This window comes from Sinocyclocheilus anshuiensis, unplaced genomic scaffold (genome assembly GCF_001515605.1).
Source record: "Sinocyclocheilus anshuiensis isolate Anshui unplaced genomic scaffold, SAMN03320099.WGS_v1.1 scaffold426, whole genome shotgun sequence".
Taxonomy (NCBI): domain Eukaryota; kingdom Metazoa; phylum Chordata; class Actinopteri; order Cypriniformes; family Cyprinidae; genus Sinocyclocheilus; species Sinocyclocheilus anshuiensis.
Window position 1 is genome coordinate 900,087 of NW_015542362.1, and position 19,121 is coordinate 919,207.

At 40.1% G+C, this 19,121-nt stretch overlaps 1 protein-coding gene across 1 annotated transcript in view; it reads right to left on the reverse strand.

Moving 5' to 3' along the window:
* The window catches only part of svep1 (sushi, von Willebrand factor type A, EGF and pentraxin domain containing 1), a 72,875-nt gene that overhangs the window by 5,904 nt on the left and 47,850 nt on the right, over window positions 1-19,121 (reverse strand). Inside the window, exons 14-44 of the mRNA XM_016490853.1 lie at window positions 18,698-18,895; window positions 18,349-18,585; window positions 17,925-18,086; window positions 17,591-17,752; window positions 16,855-17,016; window positions 15,675-15,763; window positions 15,057-15,153; window positions 14,268-14,381; window positions 13,345-13,458; window positions 13,009-13,210; window positions 12,727-12,884; window positions 11,964-12,162; window positions 11,590-11,765; window positions 11,334-11,458; window positions 11,107-11,230; window positions 10,630-10,800; window positions 10,106-10,279; window positions 9,820-9,939; window positions 9,515-9,691; window positions 8,362-8,446; window positions 7,998-8,189; window positions 7,629-7,796; window positions 6,807-7,479; window positions 3,895-6,614; window positions 3,574-3,802; window positions 3,309-3,464; window positions 2,936-2,999; window positions 2,661-2,834; window positions 2,342-2,518; window positions 1,760-1,954; window positions 713-883 (exon numbers count right to left, since the gene is read on the reverse strand). Coding sequence (XP_016346339.1) covers window positions 713-883; window positions 1,760-1,954; window positions 2,342-2,518; window positions 2,661-2,834; window positions 2,936-2,999; window positions 3,309-3,464; window positions 3,574-3,802; window positions 3,895-6,614; window positions 6,807-7,479; window positions 7,629-7,796; window positions 7,998-8,189; window positions 8,362-8,446; window positions 9,515-9,691; window positions 9,820-9,939; window positions 10,106-10,279; window positions 10,630-10,800; window positions 11,107-11,230; window positions 11,334-11,458; window positions 11,590-11,765; window positions 11,964-12,162; window positions 12,727-12,884; window positions 13,009-13,210; window positions 13,345-13,458; window positions 14,268-14,381; window positions 15,057-15,153; window positions 15,675-15,763; window positions 16,855-17,016; window positions 17,591-17,752; window positions 17,925-18,086; window positions 18,349-18,585; window positions 18,698-18,895 — 7,965 coding nt within the window. The remainder of the gene's footprint in view (window positions 1-712; window positions 884-1,759; window positions 1,955-2,341; window positions 2,519-2,660; window positions 2,835-2,935; window positions 3,000-3,308; window positions 3,465-3,573; window positions 3,803-3,894; window positions 6,615-6,806; window positions 7,480-7,628; window positions 7,797-7,997; window positions 8,190-8,361; window positions 8,447-9,514; window positions 9,692-9,819; window positions 9,940-10,105; window positions 10,280-10,629; window positions 10,801-11,106; window positions 11,231-11,333; window positions 11,459-11,589; window positions 11,766-11,963; window positions 12,163-12,726; window positions 12,885-13,008; window positions 13,211-13,344; window positions 13,459-14,267; window positions 14,382-15,056; window positions 15,154-15,674; window positions 15,764-16,854; window positions 17,017-17,590; window positions 17,753-17,924; window positions 18,087-18,348; window positions 18,586-18,697; window positions 18,896-19,121) is intronic.

Here is a 19,121-nt window from a genome sequence, read left to right on the forward strand (position 1 = left end):
CTAATACCGATAATAAGAAATGTTTCTTAAGCACCAAACTGAAATCTAAAGAATGATTTCTGAAGAAACATGTGATAATGAATGGCTGCTGAAAATGTAAAATTAAAATACAAAAATATTTCACAACATTACTGTTTTAAAAACCAAATAAAAGCACCCCTGGGGTCTGTTACATAAAAAGCTTAGACTAATCTTACAAATCAGTAATCTAATTTCTTTTCTTTAGTCATAATTTTTTTATTCAGTTACATAAAAACGTGGATTAGTCTAAATTGAATCCAAAAAACAAGACCGATTACCCCTGGCTAACTGATACTCAGACTAATTCTTAAGATACTGTCTTAATATAAAGTCTAAGTTTATGCAACTGGCCCCTGATAAGCATAAAACTTTTTTCATTGACATTTAAAACATTATAAATTCTATTTCTAATCTATTTACAATATTTACAGAAAGGGCATGGAACTTTGGAGATTTGTGTGAATAAGTTTAATGAGATTCTTCAGACCAAAAATGTGCAAATGTGGCTAGTTAACCTCAAGCCACTAACTAGAAGTGTGGCCTAATATCATTGTCTAAAGTGCTCAGTGCTTGTGTGTATATGTGTAAATGTGCAAGACCAGTCAAAAGGAGTCACAAGATTTTGCAAAGATTAAGAAAAAGGCTGAAGTCAGAACTCCAAGTGGGATTTAAGGGCAGTTCCTTGTGCTACCTTTGCAGGTAGGGGGTGGGGTCCAAGTGCCATTCTCCAAGCACACACTCCTGCTAGAACCCTCCATGGTGTAGCCTGCGTAACATGAGTACACCACCACATCTCCAAACTGGAACACTGCCCCACGGACTACCCCATTTGCCACGTACATTGGTGGGCCGCAGGACACCCCTGTGTGTGATTAAAATGGACCGGACCAGTACGTTAGAAACGAAGATTCTCAGCATGGCTGAGCAGTCCGTTGAAGAACTTATGAGAGCTTTTTGGGTCTTTCAAGGTTGGTTATGAAATGGCAATTTCATGCTCTTTCATTTCAATCTTTTTAGAAAATTTCACATTTCTTTTGTGTACCAGGAAGCCTAATTAGTTTTGGGAGCATACAATCAAAACAGGAGATCATAGTATCCTCCATATCTGATAATAGCGATGCTACAAGCAGTGAGTGAAATTCAACAGGTGTCTCACAGAGAGAAAAGTGAATATATAGACATACTGCCAGGATCAGATTTCAGAAAATGGGTTGAAAAGTTTGTAAAAGATAAAAAGGAGTCAATAAATGTGCACACACACCACCACATACATCTAGTAGTACGTATATCATACCGCAGAGCTATAGCATGCAAAACGCCCAAGGATCAAAATATCAAATTATACAACACAACAAAGGAGCATTAATTAACTATGAGAGAGTAGGCTTCTAATATTCGGAATGATAGCATGCAGAAGTAACACAGAAGAAAATACAGGAGAATGTTTCCAACAAAACACAGATAGTAGGGATACCATGCAATATGAAAAGCAGCACTATTTGTGATGCTGCAGCCTGAATGAGGAACAAACGATACTGGTCAAATTTTACTCCTCAAGCTGCTGTAATCAGCAGCTGTGCTTGAGTCAGAGTGATTACACGCAGTTGAAGTGCTTTGGCTCAAAATCCAGAGTGTCTTCTTAACCAACCACAACTTCATATTTTAACATGATTTTTTTTGTCATGTAAAGCCACTGTAAAATACAGTAAAGGTGGAAATAATGAATGTTTGTACTCACTCTCACACACTGCACTGATAGGGGTCCAGGTCTGATCACTCCTGCAAGTTAAGGTGGCGATAACTTTTCCCTGGTTACCTTTGACCCGCTGACCTTTAGGACAACTGACTGACACTGACTGGCCTACCAGGAAAACCGTCTGAGTAGCGTTGAAACTGCCTCCAGTCCAGCCAGGAGGAGGGGGGCATGATTTGGCTGTGGAGGTGGGGGGATAAGATTTGAATCATTTACTGCATGTCTAAACTATTTTATCTTTAGATACTGTGAATGGAACTGATGACTAACAAAAAAACCCAGACCAACAATGAAGTAACATATTAATTCTTAGAAATGTGACATTTAGTTTGTGTGTTCCTTGTAGGAAAACAAGGTATTCTGTGGTGCTCTCACTGATGAAGGCTTAACAAGAGTCTTTTACTAGTTAGGTTGTGAAATTACTCTACCAAAAACGTCTGTTGGGCAAAGTCTTGCAAAGTTTGCACACATAAAAGAATGTCTGTTTTTAAAAGACTTGTGAGTGAACTAAAAACATCAATAAGTCAATGAACAAACAGTGTTTTGAAATCATAGTGCATGACATACGTATACAGACAGGGAAAGGCGAACTCCAGGAGCCGTTTCCCACACACATGATGATAGACTCTCCCTGCAGTGTGTAGCCTTTGTCACAGTGGAACTCAAGAGCACGTCCGCTGGACAGATTGTGCTCCTGCACCTTTCCATTCAATAAGTCTGTTATCCTCTCACAGCCATCTGGAACTGATAGTTTGTGTATATGTACATTTGTGAAAAAGAGAAAGGAAGAGAAAATAATAAAAAAGGTTAAATAGAGGAACAGTGAAAGACTTTGAATTTACACTGTTACTTAAAAGCTAAAGAGTGACAGTTTATCTGTTCTTACATTCACATGATGGTGTAGGTAAGCTCCATTTCCCGTCTGCTTGACAAGTGAGGTTCTGTGAACCAATCAAACTCAGCCCTGTATGACACGTATAACTCACAATACTTTGGTATGTCTGACCACTGGACACAGTAACTGCATGGGGAACCACTGGTGGAGGACCACATGACACAGCTAAAAAAAAGAGACAAAAGATGAGTTTAGAAATCAAGCAGAATGATTTTGATAATAATATTAATAATAAATTAATGTTTTGCATTGTGAAAAATTCTTACCAGCACACACTGGCTGAGTTCCACTCCAGGTTTTATCACCTTGACATGTCTGAACAGAATCACCCTGGATGATGAGAAATAAGAATACATCATACATTCTCTTGGTTTCCTCTTATTCATCTTTATTAGAAACATATTTATTGGGCAATGATTTGGGGGGAATATAGCATTAGTTTTGTTACAAAATAATATAAGCTTTGTTGACACTGAATTTATTTGTTTTAACTACATAAGGTCTAATGTCTGTGTTGAACTGGGCATTTTTCAGAGTGTTTCCCTGCCTACGACCTGAGACACTGGGATAGGCTCTAGCATCCCTGCAACCTTACATAGGACAAGCTATGTGAAAAATAGATGGATAAAAATAATGTACCTGTAGTTCAAAACCTGGTAGACAAGTATAGCTAATAATATCTACATAATTGTAGCTCTTGCCCTCAACCAAGCCATTGATAATGGGGAGAGGCTTCTCACAAATAACAGGCACACAAGACTTGGAGGAGAAAGGTGGAGACCATTTGCCAGAGACCTGGATCAAATAAAAGGGAAATAACATCCTGAGACATCATTAGACAAAATTATAACCAAATGAAGCAAGGAGTGTCAACAGAAAATGATCATCTTGACATATCACTTACTGAACATTCAGATAATCCAGGTCCCTCAAGATAGTACCCTGGTCTACAGGAGATAATGACTGTTCCCCCTACAGGTGTGAGCTGCTTGCCTGTGATGACTACATGGGTGAGGTTAGCAGGCAGGCTGCAGGGTGAAGGTCGACATCTGACGCTGTGCTTGGACCAGGTGCCATCACTTTGACAGGTTATTGAGTCTGTCTTTGTTGCCAACTCAAAGCCTTCTTTACACCTGTGTCAAGTGGGAACGTTCAGTTTAAAGCACCTCAGCACCTTTTTATTTGTACTTAGTTTTTATTGGATGTTTCTGTTATGTCAAATTACCTATACTGAGCTTTACTGCCATAGGTCAACACCACTCCAGCAGTCTCTGCATTTGGGACAAGAGGAGGCACTCCACAAGAAACAGGTTCACAGTTCAGGTTTGGCTCTCCCCATCTACCCAACCTTCCACAGGACAAATGGGGAAAACCTTTCAAATGATACCCTTGCCTACACCGGTAAGTGACGGTGTCAATGGAGTAGGCAGCACTGCCTTGTACGACAGCATTAGGCACAGCTGGAGGAGGGCTGGAACATCTCCCTCGGGTGCAGATGGGTACTCCTGGACTCCAAACTCCACCCTTGTCGCATATGGCCTCTGTGGGGCCAAGAATTTTGTAGCCTTCATCACATCGGAACCAGATGCTTGCACCACAGGTGTGATCTCGGCCGAGAATAGCACCGTACTTAAGAATTGGGGGACTGCAAACACAAGATCGGCATTCTGGAACTTGCCCCAGCCAGACACCCTCGGCAGCACATCGCAAAACTGGACTGCCAACGATCTCATAGCCTGGGAAGCAGATATACTCCACAACATCATCAAAATTAAAGCTTGATCCATTCAGGTAACCATGGCTAATGTCCTCAGGTGGGTCACAAGTGACTATATCACACCGCGGAGGAGGGTCATCCCATAGTCCATCAGCTCTGCATATTAGTGTTGGATTTCCTGTCAAGACATATCCAATGCCACAAGCATACCTAACCATGCCGTTGTAACCATAATCCGTGCCTGTTACTCGGCCATTTTCAATTACTGGTGGTTGACCACAGTTGGCTGGGAGGCACTTTGGAGGAGCCTCACTCCAACTGCCATTGGCTAAACAAACACTGGTCGGTGCTCCCTGTAGGATGAAGCCGAGATTGCAGCTGAACAACAACCTCTTTTCAAATGTATAGTCGTCTCCTCTTACTAACACATCCTTTGATACAACAGGGCGCCCACAGGAGATTGCTCTACAAGATGGAGCTTTGCTGTCCCATTTCCCATCAACCTGGCAAGTTCTAGTTTCAACACCCTCAAGGACAAACCCTTTATGGCAGTCATAGTGAATAAGTGCCTTGAAGTGAAAGGATTTTCCAATCACCTCACCATTCGCAATGCCTCCAGGATTACCACAAGAGATGGGCCAACAGCGAGGAGCGTCATCGCTCCACTGCTTCCCAGAAATGCACTGTCGAATGGTCTGTCCATTGAGTTCGTAACCATCCTCGCAACTGTACTCCGCAAGGCTGCCAAGTGCGCTATCTGTTACCATAACTGATCCATATTCAGGGCTGGGTGGAGTCTCACATTGTGCCGGAGCACACACAGGGGCAGTCCCATTCCACGTGCCATGTTCTTGGCACATCAACACAATGTCACCTTTCATTTTATATCCAGAATGACAACGATATTGAACCAGGGAACCATGTAAAAAGCTGTTGTCTATAGGTAAATGCTGGCTTGTAAGTGCGTCATCTTCTCCTGGCGGTTCTTTGACCTTCGAGTAGTCACCAAAATCAATATGCGGAGGCAGGCCGCAGTCAGCAGGCATACATTTGGGCTCAGAGCTTGACCAGCCATGTTCTTCGCAAGTGAGATGATTATTACCAACTAGTAGGAAACCTGGAAAGCAGCTATAGAAGATAGTAACCCCAAACTTGCGGTCCCGTCCTTCTACAAAGCCATTCTCAATTGGTTTTGGAGGAGAACAGTAGATCTGCTCACAAGTAGGAGCCTCCTGGTGCCACTGTCCATTCTCCAGGCAGGTAAGCATTTCTGGGCCCTGTAAGCGGTACCCCCTGTGGCAGGAATATGTAACTGATTGGCTAAACTGAAGCTTGAAGTATCTAACAGAGCCATTGGGAATCTCCTTGGGTGCAGCACACTTAACAGGGTGACATACAGGTACACCTCCTATCCACTGTCCACTTTGACCACAAAGCACAGTGCTGTTACCTGCTAAATCATACCCTGCTTTACAGCTATAGACAGCAGTACTAAGATACATTAATCCTTGAACATCCACAATTCCATTTGGTATGTCCTCAGGATGCGGGCATTCAACAGGAATGCATTCGGGATAAGGTTTACTCCAGTTCCCATCTGCCTGGCAGTGGACAGAAGCTTCCTTCCAGAGTGTAAAGCCATCCATGCAAGAGTAGGTCACCACACTACCAAAGTAGGACAGTGCGTCAGATGGGTCACCAAAGGCAACCTCAGGGGGAGGTCCGCAAAAGACTTGTTTGCAGACTGGAAAAGAGTCATTCCACTCCTGGGATGGGGTACAACGAAGAGTTCGTGCACCATGGAGAACATACCCTTCCTCACAAGAAAGCTCCACAATGCCTGAGTCAGAATCTAATCCACGCAGTACAAGGTGATTCTCCTCTAAAGGTGGTTCGGGGCACTGTACTGGGGAACAACGTGGGGTTACGCTCTTGTCCCAATTTCCAAACTTTAAACAAGTCCATACAGAATCTCCAATGAGTTCATATCCTTCGTTGCAGGTAAATTCCACCTTGCTGCCGACTTCAAAGGTGGAGCCGTGATAACGGCCATTTTTGATATCAGGTGGGGTAGGGCAGGTGAGGTGAACACAAACAGGAGGATTGTTGTTTGACCACTGCTTATTGGCCATGCATATACGGTCAGGCTTTCCAGTTAGGCGATAACCATCATTGCAAGCATAGGTTACTCTACTGCTGTATACGTAGCCGTTCTTTCTTATTTGGCCCTGTGGGAAAAAAGTATCATACATATTTAATTACGGATTAAATAAATGAATTGCAAATATTCCTTAATAGGGATGCATCAATATTAAAATTCTATTTAATTTTGTCTAAATAAATTAGAAATAAGACACTAAAAATCTAATCAATATGGTACTAAAATATCATGAATCACTGGGAGACAGTATTGTATTTACCTGGATAAAACCATTTGCCAAGCGAGGTGGGCTGGGGCAGGAAATAGGTTGGCATGTGGGCAAGACACCTCCCCACTCACCGTTGGCTTTACAAATTCTCCTCTTCTCTCCTCGAATAAAATACCCTTTATCACAGCTGTATGCAATCACCGCTCCAAAACTATAATTGTTCCCACTTACATAACCCCTCTCAATACTGTCTGGCTTTGAGCATCTGACAGGCATACAGCCAATGTCCAAAGGCGAGGGTGTCCACTCTCCCCCTATCATGCATTTCAGGGTTCCTGTTGTGTTGAGAACAAAGCCCTCCTCACACTTGTAGCTGACCTCTGTGTTGCTTGCATACTTTGGTTTGTTGATGGAGTCCAGAATGGCATGAGGTAAATCCGGAGGACGCAGACAGAAGTTGGCAATGCAGTGAGGAATGCCAAATCCATCTGGGGGTGCCCAAACACCTTGGGCATTGCAGAACAGTTTTGTATTGTTACCAGCAGTGTAGCCATCATCGCAGAAGTAGATAGCAGTGTCTCCAAAAAGCTGGTGTCCAGTGACAGGTAAGGCATGGTCAACTTGGGGTGGTGGTCCACAAGACCGAGGCACACACTGGGCAGAATTACGAGTCCAGTTGCCACTTGGGAGGCATTCTTGAGTTTCTACACCAAGGGGGGTGTAACTACAATAAGACATATTTTACAAATCATTACTAGAGTGACTGAAAAATATATTTAATAGGGCATCAAACATCAGTCCTTGGTGATTACAAACAAATACAATCTGATCAAATCTTTTGGCAACAAAATATGCATATATGAGGTTAATTACCCCTCTTTGCAAACATAGATGATCCTGCTACCCAGTGTAAAGTTGTCGCCCTTAATCACAGCATCCTTCAAAGGAGGAGGTTTGCCACAGTCCACTCTGGCACACATGGGGGGAGGAGATGCCCACTCTCCTGATGACTCACACTTCAGTTCCATGGCACCCTGCAATCTTTACACCAAAAAAACAAGAAAGTCAATACATTCTCTGACATCTAGATTGTATAAGAACCAACCATACCATTTGAAAACGTTTTCCTGTTTATACCAGGGTTCGGGGTTTTCCTGTTTATAAAAGGTTGCCGACCCCTGTCCTATACTGTTCCTGCTACACTTTTCATAAAGTCAGTGATGAAAATGTATCAGACTTTACCTGTATCCTTCTATGCAGGTGTAGGTTAGTGTGGAGAGGTACACTTTCCCATTAAGGGTATACTCCGCATAATCCACCACTGGAGGCTCACCACAGGTAACAGGCTGACAAACATGGGGCTCTCTGCTCCACTTCAAATCAGATTGACACTGGCTTTCTATTGGCTCCTGAGGGACATAGCCCTTCTCACAACTGCAGCGGAGCAGAAAATGAAAAGGTTATTTACACACAAACGCACAAAAATATTGTCCTTTCCCATTATGTTGTTAAACAAAAGTAGTCTCTCTCATATTTAAGCAGGTCTTTTAAAATTTACTATACAATACCTCTAGAAACCGACTACATCTAACAGTGACAGTGATACCTGAAAGTCACCTTGCTTCCGTATGTGAAGTTTGACCCATTCATGATTCCATATTCAGGGAGAGTGGGATGAGCACAGGAAAGGGCTGTTGGTGGAAATCATTAGAAACAGCTTATGCTCAGCGTTTTGTGCAGACTTCAGACAGTAACTGACGTCATCACTGCAATGCATCCAGAGTGTATCGGAAATCCGCCAAAACAAAATACATGTAACTCTAATTGACATACAGTAATGTGAGATGACAAGGTATAAAAGCCTCATAAAAGCTGCTGGCTGAGATTCAGGATAACGCTCAGTCTGCTGGATTGTTAACTGCTTAATGTTTCCAGTAACATGGACTGAACAAAGCTGATCAATTTTTTATCAGATTAGGTACCTATATATGCACAGACATTTTATATCTCTGTAATCAAGCCAGTTTCCCACTGAGATTGAGAAACAATTTGTGTGTGTGGGGGCAGTTGGATTACATTTACACAGAAGACTTCTGCAACCATTCGGATCCCAAGACAAGCTTGTTTGCTACTATTACCCAATAACATTCAGTATATTTCGACAGGAATATTTCCATTATATTTCCATTAGTACTAGCTTGACTCCTTTGATTTTACTAAAGAATAAATCAAGAATTATGTTCAAGTAATTGTTATGCGTGCTAGCTTTGTTTTTTTATTTGCTACACTACCGTTCAAATGTTTGGGGTTGGTAAGATTTTTTTTGTTTTATAAGTCTCTTTTGCTCAGGAAGGCTGCATTTATTTGATCAAAAATACATTAAAACAGTAATGCTGGGAAATATTATTACAATTTAAAATAACTGTTTTCTTATTTAATATAGATAAAAATGTTATTAATTCCTGTGATGGCAAAGCTGAATTTTCAGCAGCCATTACTCCAGTCTTCAGTGTCACTTGATCCTTCAGAAATTACTCCAATATGCTGATTTGGGGCTCAAGTAACTTAGTTCTTATTATCATTATTATTAATGTTGAAAACAATTTGTGGAAACCGTGATACTTCATTTTAATAATAATTATCTGAATAAAAAAAAAATTATTTATTTCAAAACAATCATACTAACCCCAAATGTTGAATGGACCAGTGTATGCAGGCACAGAACAGCTCCAATAAACAGATATAAAAGCTAGGCCTACCTTTGCAGTATGGGACATCTCCTTTCCAAATTCCTTCTTCTGTGCAGGATAGATGGGATGAGCCGATCAATTCAAAGCCTTCCTTACAGGAAAAGACCACCTCACTGCCCATGATGAAATTACTGCCCTCACGGTGCCCAAACTCAGGAAAACCTGGATCTTTACATTTTACCGGCTCTAGTGAGAATAAAAAAATAATAATAATAATTTTCTTTAGTTAATAAACATGTTACTGTGTGGGCTGTAAGCGCAGTCATCTGCAACCTGTGGAAACTATAAATGTCCAGTTTAGGAGATTGTGTTACCTGTACAGTTTCTTCCATCTCCACTGTAAGGAGGTATGCAGGTGCATATATGAGAGCCATCGGTGTTTTGACAACTAGCATGCTCATCACATTCAGAGCCCAGAGAACATTCATCCACATCTGTAATATGAGCACAAACCAACACAACAAAGACAAACAAAATGTAAAATGATATTCTAGGTTCCAGGTGCACCTGTGTATAGTGATGCTTGATAACTCTGGTATAGACCTATTGTCTATTGAAAGCTTCTCTCAGGTTCTTTCCCTGATTTGCTGTGTATCTTACCCAGACATGCAGGTGGGTTGCCAATCCATTTACCATTGTTGGTACACAACATCTTACTCTCCCCTAGCAAGTAGAACCCTGGTTTACATTGATAAAGCACTGTGTTCCCAGCATAGAAATCCTCTCCATGATACTGCCCATGCTCCAGGTCAGGCGGAAGACCACATTCCACACCTACAGATAAAGAGAAAGGCCCTGGTAGATTAATGATGGTCCTAGTACTGGGTAATGAGTAATGTTAATACTACATTGTGAGTATATGGAGTATATGGAGTACATGCGAGTATGTGCACAAACTATTCATCTATTTGTGTTATGGCATGTGCTTATCTACATTTGAAAATGTTCAATTTAAGTTGTATGATTGTACATCAGTACAGTGTAAGTATATTTGTAAATGTGGCTGGCTGTTTAAACAACCATACGTACCAAATGACCATCATTTTGAACGTGTGGTTGTTTAAACAGCCAGTGTATGCTTTTGTGTGTCCTCTGTTGCATATCTGTGCATTCACATCACTCACGTTCACATATTGGTTCTGCGTGGCTCCACTGGCCTCTGTTTAGGCACTGCTGCACCGGCTCCCCCACCAGATAGAACCCGGGACTGCAGGAGAACTGCACCTTAGAGCCCGGACTCACAGCTTTAGTGGATGAGCGCAGTTGAGGAACAGAAGCATCCACCAGGGGGCAGTCTAACAAAGACCAAAACAGTGGACAATAAATGTTACACTTTCTCCCCAGTACATAAAAACATACTTACGTGACTGATTTATGATCCATTAGTCTCAAAGTTTATAATGATTTATATGCGTTAGGTTGGTACATATAAGGATACATTTGATAACATTTGATAAAAATATGAGTATTGTTGTTAATCTGTGGCAGTTAGTCTCCTAAAATTAGAAATGTTATAGAAAATTCACTACAAGGACAGCAGTGTTTTGTTCCCCCATGCAATGGTTGAATAATAATAATATATGACTTGACTTGATTCTTACCAGCACAGAAAACACTCTTGCTGTTGGTCTTTACTCGGCCCGTGACTCCTCCTAAGAAGTCAGGCCATGCAAACACGTTCCCTTTCTGCAGATCACGTGGACAGCTAGTGGCCAGAGACTTGATCTGAGAATATTAGAAATATAAACTTTTTAATTTTTTCGGTCTCAGTGAACTCTTTACTCTGGTAACTTACGAGTAAGAATAAGGAATGTGTATAAACTGTTACCTGCTGTGGTGTTAAAACATAGTTCCATATATTAAGCTGGCTAAGAGTGCCCACAAAGGACTCCACTGGGTTGAAGCCATCTCCCCTCTGGTCCTGATCCTGTCCAAGTACCAGAGCACCCCCTCCTGTTTAAAGCAAGTATAGAGCAGACATTTCAGTTTTGGGACACACATTCTCTTTGAAGCACCATAAGCAGTAATAGTGCCTTAATGAACTGGCAGTTTGTTTGAATTCTTTATTAGGTAAAAAGGTCAACCTGGTATGGTAGTGCCAACGGATAGTCCTTTCCCTCCATCTGAAGGGCTCCCATCGATATAAACTCTCCAATCACCATCCTTGCTGCGCCATGATACACCAATATGGTGCCAGAGGCCATCATTTACTGCTGGGCAGTCAGTGATCCGCTCCTTGCCATTAATGTACAAGACCCACCTGAAAGTAAGAGAGAAACAAAAGGGAAGAGGAAAAGAGAAGAATGTAAGAAAAAACAGAGTGACGGATAAACAAGAGTGAGGTGTAGGAAAAATGAACTTGCATAATGTAAAACTGTTAAACCGATCATAGAATCATAATCATATTTAGTTTAGTTATGCAAATGCAAATTTTGCAACTTTTAAATAAAGCTCTCACCCATTATAGTCAATGAGGAGGAAGGCATTGTCACTTCCCTCCACAGCGTAAGAGATGGGAGTTCCATAATTAACAGTGTCTGATGACCTCATCCAAAATGTACATGTGATCTGTGTAAGTGATGGCATGTGACCATCCATCATCACATAACCATGGATACCAGAAACTTCAAACTCCAGATCAAAAGAGTAGGGCATTTCTGTTTGAAAAAAAGGAAAAGACAGCAGATGATATGTAATTATCAAGGGGTCATATTAATTATCTGAACATTCATAACATTATTTTTTGATCAGTATATTTGTGGTTAACTTGTAATGTCAAAAAAAAGGTTTTACCTCAAATAAATAATACATATTTAAAAATGGCAATTTGATTTATAAAAATAAATTATAAATGATTTTCTTATTGCTAACATTCATCTCTCTAATGTCAGAAAGATGCAGAAGTTCAAAGCAAATATTTTTGTAGCTTAATTCTAATAAATGACCTTTTTTAACTGGGGAGGAAGTTTTTGGTTCTGAAAAATTAGTTTGTTGTCACAGTAGATCAAACTTTATTAGAAAACTTCTATGAAAAATGTATTCTGTACTGTATAACAGGGTGTGAAAATTAACAGTCTACTGAATCCTTTGCTGCTAGGAACTTTTCTGGGAACGCATCTTAATTAAATCTCAATTAAAGTGACACAAAGACTGTCTCTAACAAGCCTTTGTAAAACTTCTCTCTATGATGATGTTTTTTTTTCATCTCTTTCCCTCTATACCTGTCTCACACCTGGTTCCGTTGAACCCAGGAGGGCATCGGCAGGTGAAAGTGGCCACTCCATCCACGCAGGTCGCGCCATTCAAACACAAATTTGGATCACAGTCGTCTACGTCCACCTGGCATAGTCTGCCTCTGTATCCATTCACACATTCACACCTGATCGCAAATGTGAGACAAAGTCTGTTATCTATCATATGTCAGTTGTAATAAATACAACGCATTATAACCATCTTCCTAATGCATATGCATAAACAGTTTCTACAAAGGCTTCCTCACTAACCTGAAATCATTGATAGCATCCACACATGTTCCTCCATTCAGACAGGGGGCGCTGTAGCACTCATCAACATCAACCTCACAATTGTCGCCAGTGAAGCCCTGAGGACATGTACAGAAATACCCACCCTCCAAATCTTTACAGATACCTCCGTTTTGACATGGGCTGGAAGCACACTCATTTATTTCCAACTCACAACGTGGACCTAGTTGTAAATGACAAAGATATTCCTTGAAACTCGATCGGTGCGCTACAATTTAAGAACTTACAGTTTAATGTATTATATTATAAATGACATTATATGTAAGTGGTCAGGTGTAGCAGAGGTGCGGTGCTGACCTGTGAATCCATCTGGACAGCTACATATAAAGTGATTCACTTCATCCACACAGAGTCCTTCATTCAAACATGGAGAAGAGCTGCACTCGTTCACCTCTGCCTCACACGTCAAGCCTTCCAGAGACAAAATATAACACACAAAAACATATGGAATATCATTTTACCTCACATTGGTGACAATCAACAAGCAGCCAATACTTAAATATTCCTATTAGAGTTTATATTACCATACTATTTAATCAACCTATAGTAGTTTAATCAGTCTCTGGGCAGATTTCTTTTACCATACACTTTTTTAAAATGACGATGTCATTACGCACATTTTATCAGTAAAAAAGGAAAATGATTTTGCTAATTTTTTAGGCATTTTTACTTTGTCAATAACAGAACAGTACAAAAAGTGGATGGAAACTTGGCTAATGTTGAATATTATTACTTTAAAAATAATAAGCAGTTTACACACTGTTTGAGATCATATTTCATTATATTTGTTTTGATTTGTCTTCGTACTTTAAATTATATTCTTTTCAAATTTTGCCTCTCTTGCCACCTCAAACAAAACACCCCAGACACACAGTTGAAAAAGAACAAAAACACTTCAATTCAATTCTCCATATCTAGGGCAGCCACATGCTTAATCATGGCCACATTTTAAAGAGGAGAGACAATGGCCTGAATGGAAAAAGTGCTGTAAGGTTCTGAGAATGCGAGCTTGTGTAGCTCCACTGCCAGACTCAAGAGATTCAGAGACAGCTAAATCCATCACAATGGTTAGACTAAAGGAAAGTTTCAGAACCCGCAATAGAGAGGAATTTTGGATTTGGGGTTTAATTGCCTCAAACATTTCAACCGTAGAACTCAGCTTTTACAGTTACATTGGGATTCCCCAGTGTGAAGCTGAGCTGATGTCACTTTTCTCTTACCTACAAACCCAGGCTGACACTGACACTGGAAATCTCCCATGCCATCTCTGCACAAGCCACCATTTTGACAAGGAGTAGAATCACATTCATCAATGTCGCTCTCACACTTGGCTCCTGTAAGGCAATGAATGAGGAAAATGAGGAAAAAAGTGGGCAGTGATTCATCTCAATCACAGAGGCTGAGGTAAATCTATCAACATTATATAGTATATTACCAGACTATTTTAAAACAATTATTAAAGGGGTCATATGATGCAATTTCAAGTTTTCCTTTCTCTTTGGAGTGTTACAAGCTGATTGTGCATAGATAAGATCCCTGAAGTTGCAAAGACTAAAGTCTCAAATCCAAAGAGATATTCTTTATCAAAGTTAAGACTCTGCCAGAGAGAGCGCGCGAGAGAGCGAGAGAGCACGCGAGCGAGCGAGACAGAGAGCGCGAGAGAGAGAGCGCGCGAGAGAGCGAGAGAGAGAGCACGAGCGAGCGAGCGAGCGAGAGAGAGAGAGAGAGCGCGAGCGAGAGAGAGAGAGAGCACCAAATACACAAAATAATGATCTTTAAAATAGCATCATATGACCCCTTTAAATTATTAAAACAAATTTAGTTGGCTCAACCGAGTTGCCCCAAAAACAACTTGAAACACATTGCAGTACGCAGAACTACAGAAAGTACGAGAAAACGGTACATAGGACAACTATAAAGGTTAGAAAGTTGTTTTCCATAAGCCGACTGAACTTAACAGCTGGTTTTTCAATGTTACTAGTGAGTTATGGCAACAGAACATGCCAAACCTGTGAATCCTGGAAGACAGGTGCATACATATCCAACGCCGACTTCCTCACAAGTGCCTTGGTTTTGACACGGATTCAGGAGACATTCATGGAACATCTGCAGCAGAGAAAAGAACTAAATTTTCAGCTATTTTACTTCAGCCCCCAGGGGGTGCTGTGACACCAACAATACAATAGGCAACAACAATAGGTAAGGTTCACTATTCACCAAAAACATATCTGAACGTCATTTCATAAATTTCATTTAAAAAATAGCAACGCAATTGGCACCTTCAAACAAAATGATACAAGAACTTTCTTTAGTAATATTTTAACTAAAGTAAAAACTATTTAGTGACTTTATGATGTCAGTTTTTTTCAAGTTCAAGCAAGTGAACTTAAATTAGGATCACATAAATTAGGAACATGATCCAATACTTTTGTGAAATGTTGTTTGTGCTATCTTTCCTTCAAATAAGACACTTGGTATTTAGTATTTAATGCAAAGGCATATATACATTTATAGGTCCCAATTCTTTTTAGGGTCACTATATGTGATCCCAACATACAAAGAATACATTTCAAACATTAATTTCAAAGATTTGGGTACCAACTACTGAGAGTGAGAAGACGACTCACCTGGCTACTGGCTTGATAACCCTTTCTCACAACAACTTCTGGCGCTGCAGTTGCACTTTCCTCTTTAGGCAGGAAACTAGAGCCAAAGCCTGAGTCAGACCAAGAGAAAAGAGGGAAAAAAGTACAAGGAGGAGACAGAAATGAGAAAATGAAACAGACAGAATAAGCACAACACACGCATAAAAAAGATGTGAAAGAGGAGAATTTCTGCTGTCAAAACTGGAAAACATTTTCCAAAGGCATTCACCATCCTCATCTTTTCCACACTGAGACACTTTTTTCCTGCGTGTACAGAGAATCAGATTCCATTATGTGCATTGGATTCTCATTGCAAGTCGTTCATACACCTACCCAAAGTCTGAAAATGACCTATATATTCCATTGATTGATGAATGAATGAAGAAACCCTCTACACTCCATGGTCTTGCACAAGCATCACTTCATATCACATTAAAGGCGAAGCGTGACATTTATTTATGTTAAAATGCTACCGCTTACCAAGCCTACCTATAATAAGCTGTTTAGCAGACAATTGACGAGTGGAAACAACCATTATTTTTGAAATTCTGGTTACTGGTCCCACTGGTGACAGAAATTACGTGCATTAACTATTCATACCCAGCATCAGATCTGGACACATACACTACCATTCAAAAGTTTGGGGTCACTAAGATTTTTAAAGAACTTAATACTTTTATTCAGCAAGGACACATTAAATTGATCAGAAATGACAGTAAAGACATTTATAATGTTACAACGGATTTCTATTTCAAATAAATGCTGTTCTTTTTAACTTACTATTCATCAAAGAATCCTAAAAATATGAAGCAATACAACCATTTTCAAAATTGATAATAATAAGAAATGTTTCTTAAGCACCAAGCCAGCATATTAGAATGATTTCTGAAGGATCATGTGACACTGAAGACTGGAGTAATGATGCTGAAAATTCAGCTTTGCCATCACAGGAATAAATTACATTATAAAATATTTTAAAATAGAAAACTGCTATTTTAAATTGCAATAACATTTTACAATACAACTTTTTTGTATTGTATTTTTGTTAAATAAATTAAATAAAAGCTTTGGAGAGCACAAGACACAAAATTGAACGGTAGTGTACTGAATAGCAGGAAAACAAAGGGAAATAAAATGACTGGAATAAATGTAAAAAACATACTGGAGCACTGCTGGATAGCTTTGGCCCCTGTTATTGTGGTGGTACCATAAAAGGGGCAAGAAAGGCAGTAGGAACGGCCCTCCTCAGGCTGGTAATAATCTCTGGGACATGGGTAACACGGAACAAGACCTGTCCGGGAGAAATGACCTGTGGAACATGGTACTGGAAAGACAGAAAGAAAGAGAAACCAAATGGTAATTTTCTTATAAATCTAGCTTTTATGTTTATCTTAAATGTGACCCCGGACCACAAAACCAGTCATAAGGGCCAACTTTTTGAAATTGAGAGTTATACATCATCTGAAAGCTGAATAAATAAGCTTTCCATTGATGTAGGGTTTGTTAGAATAGGACAATATTTGGCCGAGATACAACTATTTGAAAATCTGGAATCTGAGGGTGCAACAAAATCTAAATATTGAGAAAATCACCTTTAAAGTTGTCCAAATGAAGTTCTTAGCAATGCATATTAGATATTACTAATCAGAAATTACGTTTTGATATATTTACGGTAAGAAATTTACAAAATATCTTCATGGAACATGATCTTTACTTAATATCCTAATGATTTTTGGCATAAAAGAAAAATCGATAATTTTGACCCATACAATGTTTTTTTGGCTATTGCTAAAAATATACCCCAGCGGCTTAAGACTGGTTTTGTGCTCCAGGGTCACATATGTTTAAGTACTTCTTAGGTGTGTTTTAGTGATAATTCTTCAGTTGTTACATCTCACCACCGCACTCGTTGACATCTAGAGCCCCTCTATTGACAGTGGTCGTGGTGGGAGGGCAGGGCAGACAGGCCCGAGAGCCGAAATCTGGCTGGTATTCCCCTAAAGGACAGGACTCACAGGTCTCCAACCCGGTTAATGACGAGCTGCCAGGCTGGCACTGTGCTGGAAACATGCACACACATGCAAGTATGCACACACACACAATCACAGAGACACACTTAGAGATCCCATCTACAGTATAAGTGGTTTTCTACTGGAATGGAGTGATGAGTAGGTTTATGAACAAACATACAGACAGATCATTTTAGATAAATAAATCAAGTTTACTGATTACCTTTGCACTCTGCCAGGCTGCGTGAATGGAGGTACGGAGTGGAGAAGCCATCTGGGCATGACTTACACTCCATCTGCCCCTCCTCATCCTGATACGACCCTCTCCAGCAGCTCTCACACTCGCCATACTCCAGGGAGAAATACGTCCCTACTGGGCATTGCACTATGGGTCAAAACCAACAAGGAGGTCACAAAGGTGTTTATTACCAATTCATATGCAACTGGCTGGCACTTTGCAAAACCGTTTTTTTATGGTAAACTTGCAGTTAAATTGTGGCAAATGTTTTCCAGATGTTTGCAGCTCTTCACCCTAACCCAAAAACACTTAAATACCTGTCACATTTTTAGTTTGGAATCTATATCAGATGTGCCCTTTTGAATGTATCTTGTGGATTTCATTGAATGTAGTTCATTTTTAAACTCACCACACACCCTGCCTTTGAGAACAGACCCTGGCCGGCAGTACAGCGTTGCTTTTTTTTTACTTTCTAAGGATTTGGGGTCCGCTACAATCATCTCTGACGACACATGGAAGGTAGAGAACGGTTGCTTGCTCAGTGTCCGCTTAAGCCGATTGGTCAGCTGCTCAAGTGCCCTCAGCAAACGTCTTTGATTGACTATTTCCGCTGAGTCATTCCTCGACAAGGGCAGTGGGATGCTTGCTGGGAAAAAGGAATGGTGTTGGGAGAAGTTGCAACTAGCTTTGGATGTAAAACTAATTTTGAATTAGGCACAGGGCCTAACTAGTTAGCCTAATAGTTGGTATTTCTCTACCTGTGATGTTGAAATTAATTTGTATCTTTTGCTCTCTGGTAGGGCCAGTGATTTTACGATGGCGTTTGGTCCTCATGTGATACCCATGCTGTGATGAACCATCTTGCTGCAAGTGGTGCTCTGGAGCAAAACCAGTGTCAAAATATGCGTAGTCCTGGCCATTTTGAGAGCCCCAATTACTGCCCCATCCTCCAGCACCTGAGGAGGAGAAAAAAGAAATTACAGTTTATCACAAATTTAATCTATAAGAAAATAATTTAAAATAAATGTAAGAAAAAATTGTTTTAAAAACAATCTTATCAGTGAAAATTCATATTTAATATATTTAAATTAATTAATTTTCATTTTAGTTAATAATTAATCTAGCAATCTTCAACTTACATTTATTTAATTTTTTGTTTGTTTGTTTAATATTATTTTATTT